The sequence below is a fragment of the Engraulis encrasicolus genome, chromosome 7, assembly GCF_034702125.1.
Source record: "Engraulis encrasicolus isolate BLACKSEA-1 chromosome 7, IST_EnEncr_1.0, whole genome shotgun sequence".
Taxonomy (NCBI): Eukaryota; Metazoa; Chordata; class Actinopteri; order Clupeiformes; family Engraulidae; genus Engraulis; species Engraulis encrasicolus.
Window position 1 is genome coordinate 49,943,808 of NC_085863.1, and position 17,514 is coordinate 49,961,321.

The following is a 17,514-nucleotide window of genomic DNA, read 5'->3' on the forward strand; positions in this document are numbered from 1 at the left end:
GTAGTTTAGCCTCTCGTGACCTGCTGTCTTTGGCGTTTAACAATGCTTGAACGACGACGGTGGGCCAGAGGGGAAACGATAGAACTAGTGAGTGAGGTAAAGTTTGCTTATTTCAGCTTCTGACTGGGCCTCCTACTAAAATCAGATAGGTGCGCCACTATTAACACCGTATTGAGATTCTCCTTGCCTACTTTCACCTCTCTACCAGGGGGAAAACCACCTCTTGACAACCCAATCCCACCTACATCCATAATAAATGATAGAAGATACTCTTTATCGGTTCAAAATGCTTACATGTTGCTGTGGGGAGTGAGATACTTCAATTTCATTGTACAATTGTGTGATTTATTTTTGGTTGTGTACAGTGACCATATAAGCCAGACATTCTTTTTGATTCTTGTGTGTGTCTACCAGGCTTGTACGAAATTCCGAATTGGATGAATTTCATTCAAAGTAATGCCATAATACGAACACTAGGTGGTGGTGTTCTATGTACTCTCAAAGGGTGGTGTATCTTAAATTCAAAGAAATTCAAGGTATTGACACCACCTAGTGTTCGTATTGTGGCATTACTTTGAATTCAAATTCATCCCATTCGAAATTTCGTTCAAGCCTGGTGTCTACGCATCTGTGTCTAACCGATCTGTGTCCTCTACAGCACCAGAGAGCACATGACGACCCGGTGGCTCAGAGGTACACCTTCCACGAGGTGATAACAGCGGGCCGCGACTCCCCCGCCAAGCTGCAGGGCCTGCAGAACCGCTGCCTGCAGCCCGGCCTGTACGCCACACACCTGCAGCGCTGGCTCAGTCACTACCACCCCAGCCAGGTGGGTCTGGTCTGACGGCCGCTGCATGCATACATCTCAATATTTGCGTAGGGGAAAGAGCAAGACATCATGAGAGAGAGCAAGCAAGTGACAGACAGACAGACAGACAGACAGACAGACAGACAGACAGACAGACAGACAGACAGACAGACAGACAGACAGACAATATTCAACCATGTTTTGTGGAGATTATTTAAAAGATATCACTCAAGTCGCGTTTGGTGTATTTGTGCCATTAGGGTGTGTGTGCGTGTGTGTGTGTGCATGCGTTATTATTATTACCTTCGCCAGAAGGTTATGTTTTGCCCGCCGTGTATTTATTTATTTGTGAATATGCCTGTTTGTACTTCGTATAACTCAGTCAGAACTGAGCCGATTTTTATGAAATTTTGTGGGATGATTGGTCATGACCCAAGGAACAATCGATTACTTTTTGGAAGTGATTGGGTCAAAGGTCAAGGTCACGAAAAGGTCAAAAACTTAAATTCAGCCGATTTTTATGACATTTAGTGGGATGATTGCTCATGACCCAAGGAACAATCGATTACTTTTTGGGAGTGATTGGGTCAAAGGTCAAGGTCAAGGTCACGAAAAGGTCAAAAACGTAAATTGCGCCGATTTTCATGAAATTTACTGGGATGATTGGTCATGACCCAAGGAACAATCGATTACTTTTTGGGAGTGATTGGGTCAAAGCTCAAGGTCAAGGTCACAAAAAGGTCAAAAACGTTTTTATTTTCCAAGCACTATATAATAATAATAATAATTGTATTTGTATAGCACTGTGTCATACAAGGCATGTAACTCAAAGTGCTTAACAAATGGGAAAAAAACATTGTTAGAAATACATTTAAAAGGAGAGGTATGGAGGAGAGGTAGAAAAAGCAGGAAGAAAGAGGAAGAAGAGATAGACAGAGAATGTAGAATCATAAGGTCTACGTAGGTTAGGACCAGGATTCTTAGATGTGTAAGGTCCATAGTGGCTGGGCCTATCATAAGTCATAGATAGTCACACAGAGATTGGGCGCTCAGGTGCGGCCCCTAGTGGCATCAGGGGTGAGGAAAAACTCCCTTTCGCTTGATTCATAGTTTGTAAGGGGAAAAAAAAAGCTCAGTGAGGTCTGAGAAAAAAGACCCCCTATAGTCAGGAAGAAACCTCAGGCAGAGACCAGCGGCCACCTAGGGGAGCCCCCTGCCAGGGCTGGTTGCGAGTAGTAAGGGCGCTGCGGCAGCTGGGACACTATGACGCCTTGGCAGCTAGGAGTTGGCAAGGATGAAGAGGTGGGTCTTCAGCTGCTTCTTGAAGGAGTCGACGGAGGTGGCTGATCGGATCTCGATGGGGAGGGTGTTCCATCTCTTGGGCGCATAGCAGGCAAACGCGGCGTCGCCGATCTTCTTCTGCGGGGGGGTGGGGGTCCTTAGCAGCTTGGCATCAGTGGACCTGAGAGCTCGAGCAGGGGCATAAAAAGAGAGCATGTCTGAGATATAACTAGGGGCAAGTCCATTTAATGCTTTAAATACTGTGAGCAGAATCTTAAAGTCGATTCTGTATGAGACAGGTAACCAGTGCAGGTCTGCCAAGACAGGAGAGATGTGCTCTCTCATTCTGGTTCTTGTTAGGATTCTTGCCGCAGAATTTTGAATGAGTTGCAATTTGTCAATTAATTTTTTTGGGAGACCAGAGAAGAGAGCATTGCAGTAGTCTATCCTACTGGTGACAAAGGCATGAATAAGTTTCTCAGCGTCTTGTCGGGGGGCCAAGCCGCGCACTTTGTTGACATTTCTAAGATGGAAAAAAGCAGATTTTGTTATCTTGTTGATGTGAGGCTCAAAGCTCAAATCCGAGTCTATGACCACACCTAGGCTAGTAACCTTATCTTTAATGTGCATGCTTAGGTCACCTAGGCTTGAGTGGAGTTTTGCACGTTTTTTCTTAGGCCCAATGAGCAACACTTCAGTTTTATCCTCATTTAATTTTAGGAAGTTACTGTTCATCCAATCTGTGATGGCAGACATGCATTTAGTCAAGGCATTAATGGCAGTGGTTTGGCTAGGCTCGACAGAGATATATAGTTGAGTGTCATCGGCATAGCTATGAAAATCAACATTGTGCTCTCTGATGATGGAGCCCAGGGGCAACATATAGAGAGAGAAGAGGAGAGGGCCCAAGCAACTACCCTGAGCAACTCCAAAAGGCACATCATACTTGTTGGAGACGTATTCTCCGATGGTGACAAAAAACTGCCTTCCTGTAATATATGCCAGAACAACGTGTGCATGCTGAATTGAATAAGAGGTCAAGACTGGGCCAAAAATGTAATATTACGATATTCCGGTCCGATTTAAATGAAACTAACACCAAAATTTGGACAATGTTATGCCCCACACTCTGAAGATGGCCAGAAAAAAATAAGTAGCGTAGGCGAAGGTTTGCGCTCTACCGAGTGCCCATTCTAGTTACTCATTATATAGGAGGATGAAGGAGTAAAAGTATTCAAAACTAATACTCTTCATATTCTTGTCCACAACTTTTTTCTATTTTTTCACTTTGGTTTGGTAATATTAATCATAGCTTTGCTTTGCATGCTATGCTTAGCATGCTTTGATTGTATACTTGGATTCAAGGCACCAGCACCTAAATCTTTTCAATGATCACCAACAGTCATTGTTGCATAATAGCAATATACACGCGTTATGAAACTGCCTCATTTTCATGTGTGAACATGAACATGTGTTTGTGTGTACATGTAATGTGTCGTGTTCCTGTGAATGTGTCCGTGGGAGGAGGTTTCAGTAATGTCAGTATATTCTGCATGTGTCATGACTTAGTGTGCATTCTGCCAAATATTTGGCAGTTACGAATGATATGGTGTAAATTGGCCCGGGACTGCTATTGATTTTATGTCTTGGATTGAGGAAATGAAGCCTTTTTGCATAAATCAACTTCTCAAAACCACATACTTTCTCCCCAGCCACCCAAAAAAACAAATGTTTATTTATCGCTAAGAGAGTGAGTTTGGCGGGTTTGGCTGTGTTGCATTGTGAGGAATTTGAGTAAAAGCAGTATAAAGACAGATGGGATGCTGGATGCCAGAGTGCTAACACGCCTGTCTGTGTCTCTCTTTTTCTTCTGACGGACGTCTCTATTAACCTTTTTCTATCAAAGACATGATTTGCTTTAATATGATGCGCATCAAAACGATAGTGCGACATGTATGACGGAAAACCAAACAAACGGGCTTATCTTATGTCTCTAGAAAATAGAAAGAGGACACGTTTTCCCTTTAAAATGAGATGGGAAAAGGGCCTATGTATCTCCTGGGCTCTTTGTTTTAATGGATGGTCTCTGTGTCTTGTTTCAGTCGGGCGTGAGTGTCTTGTTTCTAACGTGCGTGTCTGTGTGTCTACTCTTGGCTCCTTGTTTCTGTCAGATTCTGGTGCTGGATGGACAGATGCTAAGGACGGAACCGGCCTCGGTCATGGACAAGATCCAGAAGTTCCTGGGGCTTACAAACTTACTCAACTATCACAAGATCCTTGCGTAAGTGTTTCCTCTGCATGTGTGTTTCTGTCTGTGTGTGCGCGCATTTCTGTGTGTGTGTGTGCACACGTGGGTGCTTACATGTTTGTTTGTGTGTTTAATGGTTGGATGTCTGCCATTTTCGATGTATTTTTTAAGATGGTAGGTTCTTTCTGTCTCCGCATAATGCCACAGCATGCACATCAACTTTAGTCAGCAGGTTCTCTCTGTCCTCATAATGCCAAAGGACACACATCCACTTCAGTCTGGGTGCTGGACCAAAACTGGAAACTCAGCAAACGGAGTCAAAGTCCAGTACGCTCCTATTGTCTTGTCAGATGAAGTGCGGATGCCCGAAACATTTTTCTTTGGGAGTATACTGTTGCTGCAGACGTTATCTGCTCAGATTTGTTTGCCTGTCCATCTTTGATTTAAATAGCAGCCATAGGGGAGGCATGATGGCAGAGAGCTGAGTTTAGCTGTGTATTCTCTCGCACACTAATCGCTCGTAAAGCTGTAGAATCACTCTGGATGCTCGTAAAACATTGCTGCAACCTTTATTGTCAGCCGGTTGTTTAGCGCCAAAACACTGCTTACTGGGCAGGTCTCGCCATAGCCTCGCACTAATGTCATTCGTACAGAGTGTCTGGAATGGACGCATAGAGATGCATTTACTGGAAGGTACATTAAGATCATTAAAATTTGAAATATGCGTTAAGTTTTACACTATCACTGATGGGAGGGGTGAGCCTTGTTGAAGTTTGCAATGTCCTCCACTTGTCCCTGCCCTGTTCGCTTATTGGCTCTTTGTCTGTTAACAAGACTAAAGCCCTTGCTAAACACCGAGCCCAGACATAATGTGGATGGAACATTGTTTTGGACTGGAGCATAAGTATGGCAATGCCAGGCTGAATTTGCACAAACTTTGAGGTCAATTTTATTACCAAAGCTGGTTGCTTGGTTCACACCAAATGTAGTTGCTTGGGTCACACCAGACCATATCACAAGTGATCTATGGTCTGGAGAGACCGTACTGACTTGTTGGGGGAGGTGTAGTTTACGATTGCCAATGGCCGTTTATTGGCCATATATACGTAGCCCACTGCCAAAATCGTGTCAGTTGTATTCAAACAAACTGCAAGCTTCCATTTTTCAAGTAATACGCATTATGATTTTTCCACCGCTCCCCAGTCTTGGATTGGCTCTCTACCTCTAGCTAGCACTTTGGGACAAGCTTCCATGCTGTCTTTCAGATCGAAACGATTGTGTAAAGCAGCATGGGCTTTCCCAGGCTACCAAGCTAGCATTTGTGGCTCATCATTTATTTACGTCTTTTGTTAATAGAAAGGGAATTGCTAACAGTGATTTTAGTAGGTCTTGCTTTGAGCGTACAGTAGAGTAGTGTCTGGATCTGGGCCAGGCGTGGGCCATGCCCCACCCCCCTGAGTGGGTGGTTGACTTGGCTATGGAAGCTGCTGCTGCTGTCTTTTCTCAGCCAAGCTCTTCACCTCCCTCCTTCCATGTCTCCAAACCGATCACCATCATCGGAGCTCCTCTTATCCCTTCCTGCTTGTCTGTTCCTTTTTTGTTTCTTCGCTTTTTCTCAATACCCCCAACCTCCATCTAATTCATCTGTCTCGTTGTCTTGCGCTGGCACTCTCTCTCTCTCTCTCTCTCTCTCTCTCTCTCTCTCTCTCTCTCTCTCTCTCTCTCTCTCTCTCTCTCTCTCTCTCTCTCTCTCTCTCTCTCTCTCTCTCTCTCTCTCTCCTGTCCAGTGCTGCATACTAACTCTTCCTCCTCCTCCACCTTCCTCTTCTACCTCTTCCTCCTCCTCTTCCTCCTCCTCCACCACCACCTTGTGCGCCCTCGTATTCTCTCCAGTGCTGGGCTACATAATCACTAACCCAGGCACATAAACAGCAACATCTGTTAGTCACATCCCCCAGTGGACAATGGGAATGTTTTGTCCCGTGTCAGCTCTTTAAACAGCAAAAGCTGTGTGCCATCTGCTCTTAAATCGCTTTCCATTAGACTGACGTGGAAGGATCCGCTAGCTTTTTATTAATTTATTTATTTATACGTTTATTCATGCGTTTATTTACCCACACATGTGTACACACACACACACACACACACACACACACACACACACACACACACACACACACACACACACACACACACACACACACACACACACACACACACACACAGCCAGCCTTTCTTTACTTGTAAAATGTATGTTATTTCCTTCTCTCCTCTTCCCCTTGTTCAGGTTTGATCCCAAGAAGGGCTTCTGGTGCCAGCTGATGGACGGGGGCAAGACCAAGTGTTTGGGCAAGAGCAAGGGCCGCCGATATCCGGACATGGACGCTGATGTGAGTCTTTTTCGGACATACCCTACCCTACCCTACCTTATCCTGCCCTACCCTGCACTAGCCACCAGCAGCGTTGTGACAAAACCGAGCCGAGTTCTGCACATCACACGAAAAGCAGCTCGCCTACCCCACTGTGCACTACCCACCAACATTATGACATAACCACACTGAGCACAGCGCTGTTACAAGCAAAGCAGCTCACTGGCGGCCCGTTTTACTAGAAAGAGGAAATATTTGTCCCAGAATTAATGGCCTTGCCTGAAAAGAGAAAAAAAAATGAGTGCCAGAAATAAAAGGCCTTACAGCGTTTTGTGTTGGGCACCGCTGTTCTGGAACTCGGCGGCTGAAATCTGACACTGGCGAGCGGCGCATGAAGCCCTGGCTTGATGTAGTGTCGGCCTCAGCAGAAGTGACAGGTCGCTGTCAGCTCGCCTCGTCCTCGTCTCGCCACACCCCTCCTTGCTCTGGAACATCAGCAGAGGGCCCCGCAGCACCACACACCCTCGCCACAGCTCTGTCCTTAGTAGACTTGGGGAGGGGGTACGAAAAGAAGACGGTAGAAGAAAGAAAAAGGGAGGGGAGAAAGGGAAAGAAAGAAGTCCTGCCATTGTGCAGTCCAAAGAAGGAATGAATGAAAGAAAAAAAAGAAACAAACAAAGAAAGAGGGCACAGATGGAAGAGAAAAATGAGAGAAATGATTGACAGCAGAATAAAGAAAGAGAGAAGAAGGGAAAACGGAGCGGAGAGAGGGAGAGAATGATTCTCCTTACTCTCACTTGGAAGGGAAAGGAAAGACGGCAGAAGAAAGAAGGCGGAAATATGACAGACAGCGGGAGAGAGAAATAGAGAAGGCCTGATACTTAGATTCAGTCCTTGGAGTTACCTTGAGGCTTCTTGGCATCCACATCAAAGTTAATTAGCAGGGAAGGACTGGGGTCACGTGCACGTCCTCCTCCCGCCTACGCAGAGAGAAGGGGGGGTGGGGGGGGGTGTAGAGAGTAGGCGGCGGCAGCATCAACTATGAACCCAAGACCCCCAGGCGGCAGTCAGCCAGGGCGAATCTCCCGAAGAGAACAGGCGAAGGAGGGAGAGAGGGAGGGCGTGAGGGATGGAGGGCGCGGCGGGACACTGGTACTGTGGCTGAGATTGCGCTCCTCTGTGCAGGGACGGACGGGCAAGCGGACATGTTGCTGCACTGTGTGCGCACAGCCGGCCAGCCGGCCAGCCACGGTGCCCTCTGTCAGAACACACCTGTGAGAGAGGGTAAAAATAGACAAAATGGAATAAAAGGAAAAAAAACACGGTGCTGCAGAGGGCATTTGTACAACCGAGCCACTTTAGGGATTTGGGATGTTATTTGCCAAGCCTTCATTCATCCTGTGGGCTAAAGTACAGTGAAAGCGTTTTTGTTCAGCGTGGACAATGGGAGATTTCACTTATGCAGCTGTGAGGATTGAGGATACGAAGATATAAGCTAGACTAACATTTACTGTATAAATACCGCTATGTGTTTGCTCGGGGTTGATATCCTTGTCGAAGATATGGATATGCCAAAGTACGTAAGTACTGCCAATTTGTACAGGAACATTTTTCAGACTGTATAAATACATTCTGGCTCTCAATATTATGTGTAACGAATATCCATAGCATAGCTCGGCATCAGAATGTTTGGAAACCCGCGCCAGTAGCTCAGCCTTAAGCTCGCCTCATAGTTTCCCAAACTAGTGGCGTTGAGGTGGCAGCTTTGAGCCTTGGAGCCTTTGTCTACACATATGATGAAGAATTTATAATGTCAAGTAAGCGTTTGGAGTGCGCACACATCCAAATTCAGTAAACAGATTCCGGACTAAACGCAATCAAATAAAATATAAAGAAGATCCACGCACTATTGTTCCCAGTTTATTGTACACAATGTTGGGTCTTCGTCACACCTCCCCAGACTGGTCGAAATGTTGTGTTCAATACATTTCTAGTAGTCAGCAAATACTATATGTTCTTCCATGTACTCTCCTAACTGAACCTTCTGTTCTTTCATCCTCCTTCCTCCTCCTCCATGGCAGTCTCGTAACTTCCTGCGGGACCAGTACCGGGAGCCCAACATCGAGCTGTCCAAGCTGCTCTACAAGATGGGCCAGCCCCTCCCCAGCTGGCTCAGAGAGGAGCTGCTCCACATCAGGTAACAGGAGGTGTGCCCCCCCGCCCCCGCGCCCCCTCTACTACGGCTGGCCGCGCAGCTTCCGCTTCCGCGTGACCAACCCCGCAAGGACACACTCCTCTTCCCTCCGCCCCACCACCTCCCACCGCAGCAACCAGGGTGGAGGAAGAGGAGGAGGAGGAGAAAGTGGAGGAGGAGGAGGAGGAGGGAGGAGGGGCTCAGCTTCTGCTCACACTGACTGAGGAGGGAGGCAGGCAGATAGACAGAAAAGAGACTGCATTCGACCTCCCTTCCCTCAAGCCTTTACCGAAGCCCTACCGCACCCCACCCCTCCAGCGGCCCTATGGGCAGTCGAGTGAGACTGGGCTGGGAGGAGCATGCCACCACAATAAGAGGCCAGAAGGGGACAGTTTTTTGTGGAGTCATGCCTCAGAGTGGAGGGACAATGGGGTGGGTGAATGGGATCGAATCTCATCGTATCAACGAGAGCATGGGTGCAATCCATGGGGACAAGGCTGGATTGTGGGACCCTGCTTGGAGTGTGGATGTGTAAAGTAAAAAGCTATAGATGATAGCCACAGGTCCACACGTCACGGGGATGCACCGACACGCAAGAGAAGCGAAGCCACGAACCACGGGAGGAAGGAAGGGATGGAGAGGGAGAGGGAGGGGGAGGGAAAAAAAGAGAGACGTTCTTTTTCCCCACCCACTCGTGTCAAGAGTTCATCTCCCATTCTCTTTAATCCCCTCCCGTGTTGGAAGAGACGCACAAAAACACCTACACTACTTTCACACCTAACATCATCCCCCCCCTTTCATGAAGAAAGCTAGAGAGAGATAGAAATTTGACTGAAATTGTGCCAGTCTGTAAAGAACAAACTAGCCAATCTTTCAAGAGCAAGTGCCAGGGTTGAACACTCATTTCAAACCTTTTTTTCACCATTCTTCACTCTGTCATTCTTAATTACACACGCACGCACGCACGCGCGCGCATGCACGCGCGCACACACACACACACACATGGCTGGTCACGGGTGCCAGCACTGCAGGCAGCACAGCTGTGTGTAGGAGCAGTAGAACGGGAGCTCTTTTGAGTTGGTGTTGGTTAGATCTCACCAGGTCGTCCGTACCCCCGTAGGCAGGAATTAAGCTCTCAGTCACTTCATCTCGCTCTCATCCCGCAACATCCCTCTTTAACGATGCACAGTATTCAGCAGCAGGAGCAGCACGTATATCAGCCTGTGCCCAGTGTGTTTGGGACATATCAACCCTGCCCTCGTTTAATATTATCTTGTGGCTCTCACAACGGGGTGACCTACAAACAGTGTGGTAAGGTGAGGAGGTGTGCTCCCCACAGGTTAGAGGGAGACAAACCAAGGTGGCGGCCATTTTGTGTAGTATTTGGCCTCTGTCTACTGCGGTAGTCTGCTCCACATGTGTTGTCAGGGCTTGACTACAGCGTTTTTAGCGAGACCACAGGGAGTGCTTTCAAGAGCATGTCACCATCGCTGAGGCCGCCACACCTAGCATTAGATCACACTAGAGGGCCAGATTACTTGCAGGACCACTCAACAAACACACATGCGCGCGCACACACGTATACCTAAAAAGCATTCTTCACACAGACATATCCACACCACTCCCCACCCGAAATACATTTGTCAAGAATATCATTCATTGTTGTCAAAAGCAGAAGATGGTCATTATGTATACAGGGCACATATCCCACACTACAAAATGTTTTCAATTTAACACAAGCCCCAACACCACCCTTACCCCACCCCCTCTGACTCAAAATGTGAAGAAGAAGAAAAACTGGGCGATTATATGGATCACTACAAATCCTCCTCCTCTGTATCCATGCATCATTGAACCATTTGCACAGTGTCATACTGATGGTGAAGCATTGCTTTGTGTTCAGCCAGGGCAGAGCAAAATTAATTTCCATGTTTATTTTTAAGCTAGTGAACTGATTAAATGCTTGGTTCTGCATAGCAAACACTACGTTTTTTATTGTTTTTTGTTTTTTTGTTTTTTTTTTATCACAGCCCTGGCTGACGAGTGGCATTTTAGGGATGAATTTACACAAAAAATGACTTTTATTGTCTGTATGTAAATAAAGTTTTATGGGAGTTTTTACTGAATGATGCATTATGGTACTACAAAGAAAGATAAGCTACACCCATGTCCAATGTGAAAAAATACCCAAATATTAGTTCAAAAGGAGGTGTTATACAGTAAGCTCCATATCGTTTTTTGCTGCCTTAACCGACTCAACCAAACTAGTCATTTCAAAAAAGAAGAAAACCGATCAATATCATTTCAATGGGAGCCTTAAGAGGGGAGATCTCTTTCAGTACAGTGTTGAAATATGAATGTGAATTATAAACTGGTCTCTGGACTCTCATTAAGGAAGATGCCTGCCCATGTCCAGGTTGTCCTTGACATTAGGACTGGGAGGCAGTTTCACACAAGCAACGTCTGACATTGGACATCCACACTCACATCTGACAAGCAATGTATTGCGATTTATTGTAACACCAACTCTGCTTCCATTGTATCTTTGAGGACTTCTGGTCTATACTTTCAAACTTGTTACAGCTATTTTAAAGACTTGTGTCCGTTCAACAACTTCAATCATTGACTGACTGCTCATCAAATTCAATTCTCAACTGCAGCCTTTTTTTATTTCGCCATACAAAGGTGATGTAATGGAATGTCATAACTAAGAATTGTTCTGTTGTGGTTGGGTAATGCAGAACAGTTTGCATTGCCACAAGTGACCCTGGAGAGAACACCACACATGGACTCATTGCCGACAAAAGGCCACCGTTGGAGAATGAATGGAAAGAAAAGTTTACTAACAGGACTTTGATGCCGGTCTCACTAACTGTACATGAATAAAATGGATCCCCATTTTCTTAATTTTATTTTAGTATTGTTTTAAAAATGAAAAGCTTTCTTTTTTTGTTCTACTTTTTGAACTGTAAAAATTAATGAGGATGTCTTTTAAGCGCAATGCAATACAACACAACCCCCCTCCACCCCCAACCACGCCACCACCATCCCTCCCTTTCTGGTGAAGCACAAGCACATGGGAGAGTTGTCATGCTCATGCACGCCACGATGGCATTAGACCCAGTTTGCAGTGTAGAGCAAGAGAAGCAGCAGCAACAGAGCATCGTGGCAGCTTTGGAGTGTCTCAGCCCACAAGAGAGAGCAGCCAGGCGGAGGGGAGATTTTCTATGCCCTTTGAACACACACCCACATGGCGACGAGCAAGGAGAGCTAGGAGTCTTCCAGGGCCCCGGCAGTGAGATTTGTTCCTCATCTGTCTCCGTACAACGGCTCTTTTGCGGCAGTTCAGCCCTGTCCCATGTCAGCGGCATAAATTATTCATGAGCGCAGCTTGTGGTCTTACCATGTTTCAAAGCATCCAATTAAAAAAAAGCCCTGTGTCGTTCAGTGAAGTCGTATTTGGAAGGGGGGGGAAAGGAGATGAGGAAGGGGTTTTAATTGGATTTCACTCTGTGTGATGTTATAGACTGTTAATCCGCTCTGGATGTGATGGAAAGCCTTGTAGGGAAATGGTAGTGATTGCACAGTTTATGCTGTTGCTGTCTCTTTTTCTCCCCATTAAGAATGTAAGTCGGCAATATGTTCTGATTTTGTGTGTGTGTGTCTGTCACTGAACAGATTGAGCTGTTTGTCTGAAAGCAGTTATTTATTGGCTACAGTATGTGGACAACTTTTAACTGTACAAAACATTACACAATGTGTCAGTTCTCACTGAAGAAGTGTCTGGAAATATGTTTTATTTCTTATTTGCTCAGTATGGGAGAATGTAAATTGGCTGCTTACACTATGATTTGAAAACATCAAATAAGTTTCATCTCAATCATCCTTCGAGTCCATTATTTCAAAATCTTTTTTGGGGGGTAAAATGGTATTATGAGTTGTCTTTTGGGCTCTAAAAACTGGTATGAGTATTCTTTTGGAAGATGATATCTGTCTGATCCTATTTAAGGTACTGAAGGGCATGCACCTTACAAGTACATGCAACACTATTTGGACTACGTGGAGTGGAACGTGCATTCACTTTATAGACACCCTGGTGCCCACGTTGCTCTCACTTTTCCAGTTAATGGGCACCCTCACTTTTACTCCCCTCACACCCTCAACATCACACAGACACACCCGGTCCCCTAAACACACCCCATCCCTACGATGCAATAGTAAGTTGGTCACCTGCACCAAGCACAACGTCCTGTGGTTGAAATAAGGGGAGGGATCATGGATCAAATGGTTATTATTCATACACAGACGTGGAAAAAAATTGGACTGACTGTCAAAGTCCTGCTTAGATTTTCTTTCTTCCCGTGCTCTGGACACAGGTGATTTCACTATTTAGCGCATCAACCTGGTTTAAGGGATATTATAATTAAGATCAGCTGGTTTATTACTGGAGTCAAAACGTGTCAAGGTTGTTACTTTCTGCACCCGGGTCTTTTCACCTCTGCTCATACGTTTCAGCTGCAGGAACCTGATGCTGATGCTCTTCTCAACTCCCTGATCTAAAACCTAAAAAGATCCCAATGAATCTCACACTGCCAAGATTGTGCTTTCTGTATGATAATGTAGGTTATTAATTAACAGTGATCATTATGAAATAACTGTAAGGAAATAATAATAATAATAATCACCTGGACTGTACAATCAAACATATTGTTGTTAATATTTTTTATTGTTGGTAGCTAATATTTTTGTGATTAATTTACAAATAAAGAAACCACTGTCTTTTTACCTTGTGACTGTCCTTTTTCTTTCAGTGAATAAAGAGTGCAGATGGGAATGCTTCCTCTTGAAGTATAAAATAACGTGAAGTATTTCATCATAACCAAATGCATGCTTTGTAGCCTGATGCATTGGGTCCTGATTTTTAGGATCCTGCCGGATACCGGATCCACTGCTTAAGATCCTGCCGGATCCGGAACCGAATACCGGATCCTACGAAAGGGCTGAAACACATAACCTACTCGCACACATGGGCCCTTTTTATTACGTTGGCTCAAACTATTTTTTTAGACTCATTGGCGTACTGCCACACTGCCTGCAATGGCCGCTTCCAAAGGGCTTTCACTCCATGCAGCGATTGGAGTTGTGAAAGGCTGACTGAAAAGCCTAGGCTACGCAAAAACTAGAGATGCACCAGATCCTGGTTTTTAGGATCCTACTGGATCCACTGCTTAATATCCTGCCGGCCCCGGACCCTATGAAAAACCCTGTTATCCTGCCGGATCCGGAAACGGATCTTGGATCCGGTGCATCTCTAGTTAAAAACTGAGAAGTTGAAAAGCCCTACTGAAGATGCAGGCACGAAAAGGCACTAGATGTATTTGTGATGTTTGTCCACAAGATGGAGCTACACAGTTTTTACTATGTTAAATCAATCTGTCTGTCTATCTATCTATCTATCCTATTTAAAATGTCTATTTAATTTGGCACAAATTACCTTGGAGCAGTTAGACCTCTAGACATCTAGATAGGGCTGGTCTAAAGTCCTGTATACATGTGGGCTATGACATGCACTTAAAGTAATATTGGATGGTAAAACTGATTTTTGTTGGTCTATACTTGTGATAGCCTGCAGGGCATTAAAATAACTTTTCCAGATACCCTGTTTTAACCCATACAGAAAAAGAAAGAATGAAAGCAGTGAAAAATATTCAAAGTGTCCAAAAATGTTAAATTATTGTTAGTAAGTATAGTATAGTAACATGTATTGATTTAGGAGGAAATTATCAAGAAGCATAGACAGATCCACAGTACGAAACACACAGGAGACTGCACAATAATTCTGTATATTAAAATGCATTAACTCTGTAAGGTGTTCGTGTTTCTGTTACATAGAGGGTGTTCAGGTCTCTTTGACCCAGTCGTATAGAAAAATAATTTAGGGGGGGGATCATAGCTCATATTCACCCTCATGTTCCCTTCATCCTGCTTTTGAATTTCTGTGTACATATACAGTACAGGCCAAAAGTATGGACTCACCTTCTCATTTAATTAATTCTCTTTATTTTTGTGGCTTTTTAAAGAACATAATACATTTTCAGAGAGGGCATTCTTTCTGTGTATGAACACATGTATACTTTTTTGCTTAACAAAAAAAATAAAATATATAAAAAATAGAAACAATTATTTAGAATAAAAAATATCAAAAAATGCCAAACAGTGACATCAACACAGCAAAACTGAGGGCCCCATATGTTTCAACAAGGTTATTTTTCTGTCTATTTTCAAGTAAAAATACCCAGTCATTCGAGTCCATTTTAATTTATACAAGCAATACAAGACAGATTTTCTTGATCTGATAATAGGTCACTTGTCCAGCATAGCTGGTTATCTAGGTGAAACAGTGATACAAAAAGTAAAAGTAAAAGTGAAAAACCCTGCCACAGATTCCCTCCAACACAGGTTTGACCTCTCCAAGTAACAAGTAACTGTGACTCAATGTCATATCAAGAAAATGTCTGTAAAATGCTTGTATTGGCAAGTGTTTAAAACTGGGTTTTAGGTCTCAAAATTCCAGTTCTACAGCTCTCGTGAGTTATTGGAGGACTTTAATGTTCAGTTAGGATTGACATGACTGTCTGGGCATTTTTATTTGAAAATAGACAAAATAAGCTTATTGAAATGTGTGGGGCCATCCTTTGTGCCGTGTCGACATCAGGTGGATAGACAGCTGTTGGACAACAGCTAGAATGATATTTTTTTGTAAGTACGTAATTCTCCATGTGTTCATGCACAGTTTTGATGCCCTGCATGAAAATACACAATGAAAATCCACAAAAATAAAGAGAATGCATAAATGAGAAGGTGAGTCCATACTTTTGGCCTGTACTGTATATTTGAGGATAAGAGATACAGAGAGAGAGAGAGAGAAAGATAAGGAGACGGTGAATATAGTGAATAAACTCAATCCAATTCTTGAGCCACTTCTTCACTTCTTCAGCCACTAGTGCTCTTCGCGTGCAAGGTTTTCCACATAATTCACCCTAGAAATGTGCAGGGAGGGTCTTTTTTTCAGATCATATTCCTCACAGAAAATGAGCCAATGCCAGTGAATCTCAAGAGTGAAAGAATAATCATTTGTATAAAACTGAAAACGGGTCAAAAAGACTAGAACACCTAGGGTTACCAGCATACCAGATCCACAGTAGGCCTACAATACACACGACGCAGGATACAAGTTATAGCACATTATAGTCTAGCTCTAAAAAGGCCCAAACCCGGGATAAATTGCAATAGTAATCGTTCCTACTTTTAAGTGATCCTTAAACCTCCTTTTAGCACATATTAAAAATCTACAGCTTTATATTTAGTGGAACATACTTTTTTTCAAGGTCAAAGTTAACAGATTTCCCATTCATTTCTCCATAGGGAGACAATATAGGAGATACAAGGTGAATAGGGTACAATTTTAAACTATGACATATGCATTTGAAACTTTCACAGTTGGTAACTCACATTCAGGCAAACAATTTTTGTATTGCAAGTTTTCTGAAATATGATGATGAAATATGCAAATGAGGTCATATGTACTGAAATATGTGATAAAATCTGTGGTAGCAGACCAAGCATAAAACAAACTGCAATAGTAATGCTTCATACATTATATTGATCCTTCAACCCCTCTGCATCACATATTAAAAATCTACTTTCATCAATTCAGTGGAACCAAGGTCAAAAGTATCCGATTTACCCACTGAATGGCAAAACGCATTCAAGGAAATCTGCAACTTCTGACCTTCAAAACAATATGTTCCCCTAAAGTGATGGAGGTAGATTTTTTATATGTGATGTAGGGTGGATAAAGCATCAATAAAAAGTGTGAATCATTATTTTTGCCACTTGTTTTATGTTTTGCCCGTTGTTGCATAATTTGTCACATATTTCAGTTGATGTGATCTAATTTGCATATTCAATCATTATATTTCAGACAACTTGCAATACAAAAAATCTTTGTCTTTGCTTGAGTAATTTGTGAAAGTTTCAAATTGATATCTCATTGTTTAAAATTTTAGCCTATTCCGCAAGTATCTCCAATATTGTCACCCTGTGGGAAAATGAATGGGAAATCTCCAACTTTGACCTTGAAAAAAAGTACGACTGACCTATTATTTTGTTTATTAAATTGCATAGGTCTATAAACTTTATAGTATAAAGTGTAGGCAATAGAAATCAGGCTATAGACATTTCAGTTTGACAATAGGCAGTGACAAACAAGTGATGTCTGCAAATGACATTGTACTTTGACAATTATATGATTTTGAATGAGAATGTTATTTAAGATTTTAAAAAACGATTACCGGTAAGTGTATAATGTTGGGCCCTCTTTTGACAAAGCATTATTATGAAATGGGTTTTTTTTTCTGCAACCAGTAGTCTAGGCCCAAACAACACAAACGTATGACTGCCAGTGCCAGTAGTCTATGATGTAAAATATTAGATTTTTAAATTATTGTTATTGTCGTTGGTGTTGTTATGACTATTATGTATTTTTAAGCCGTAAAAGTTTTAAATTAGTTCATGCATGCAGTTCATAACAATGGGTCTCTGAACTTTTACT

The 17,514-nt window shown here is 43.5% G+C and overlaps 1 protein-coding gene across 1 annotated transcript in view; it reads left to right on the forward strand.

Annotated features, from left to right (window-relative positions):
- Nucleotides 1-9,860, forward strand: part of ndst1b (N-deacetylase/N-sulfotransferase (heparan glucosaminyl) 1b) — a 101,116-nt gene extending 91,256 nt beyond the window's left edge. Inside the window, exons 13-16 of the mRNA XM_063203833.1 lie at nucleotides 659-829; nucleotides 4,261-4,370; nucleotides 6,625-6,727; nucleotides 8,788-9,860. Coding sequence (XP_063059903.1) covers nucleotides 659-829; nucleotides 4,261-4,370; nucleotides 6,625-6,727; nucleotides 8,788-8,907 — 504 coding nt within the window. The 3' untranslated portion in view covers nucleotides 8,908-9,860. The remainder of the gene's footprint in view (nucleotides 1-658; nucleotides 830-4,260; nucleotides 4,371-6,624; nucleotides 6,728-8,787) is intronic.
- The last annotated feature ends 7,654 nt before the right edge of the window (nucleotides 9,861-17,514 follow it).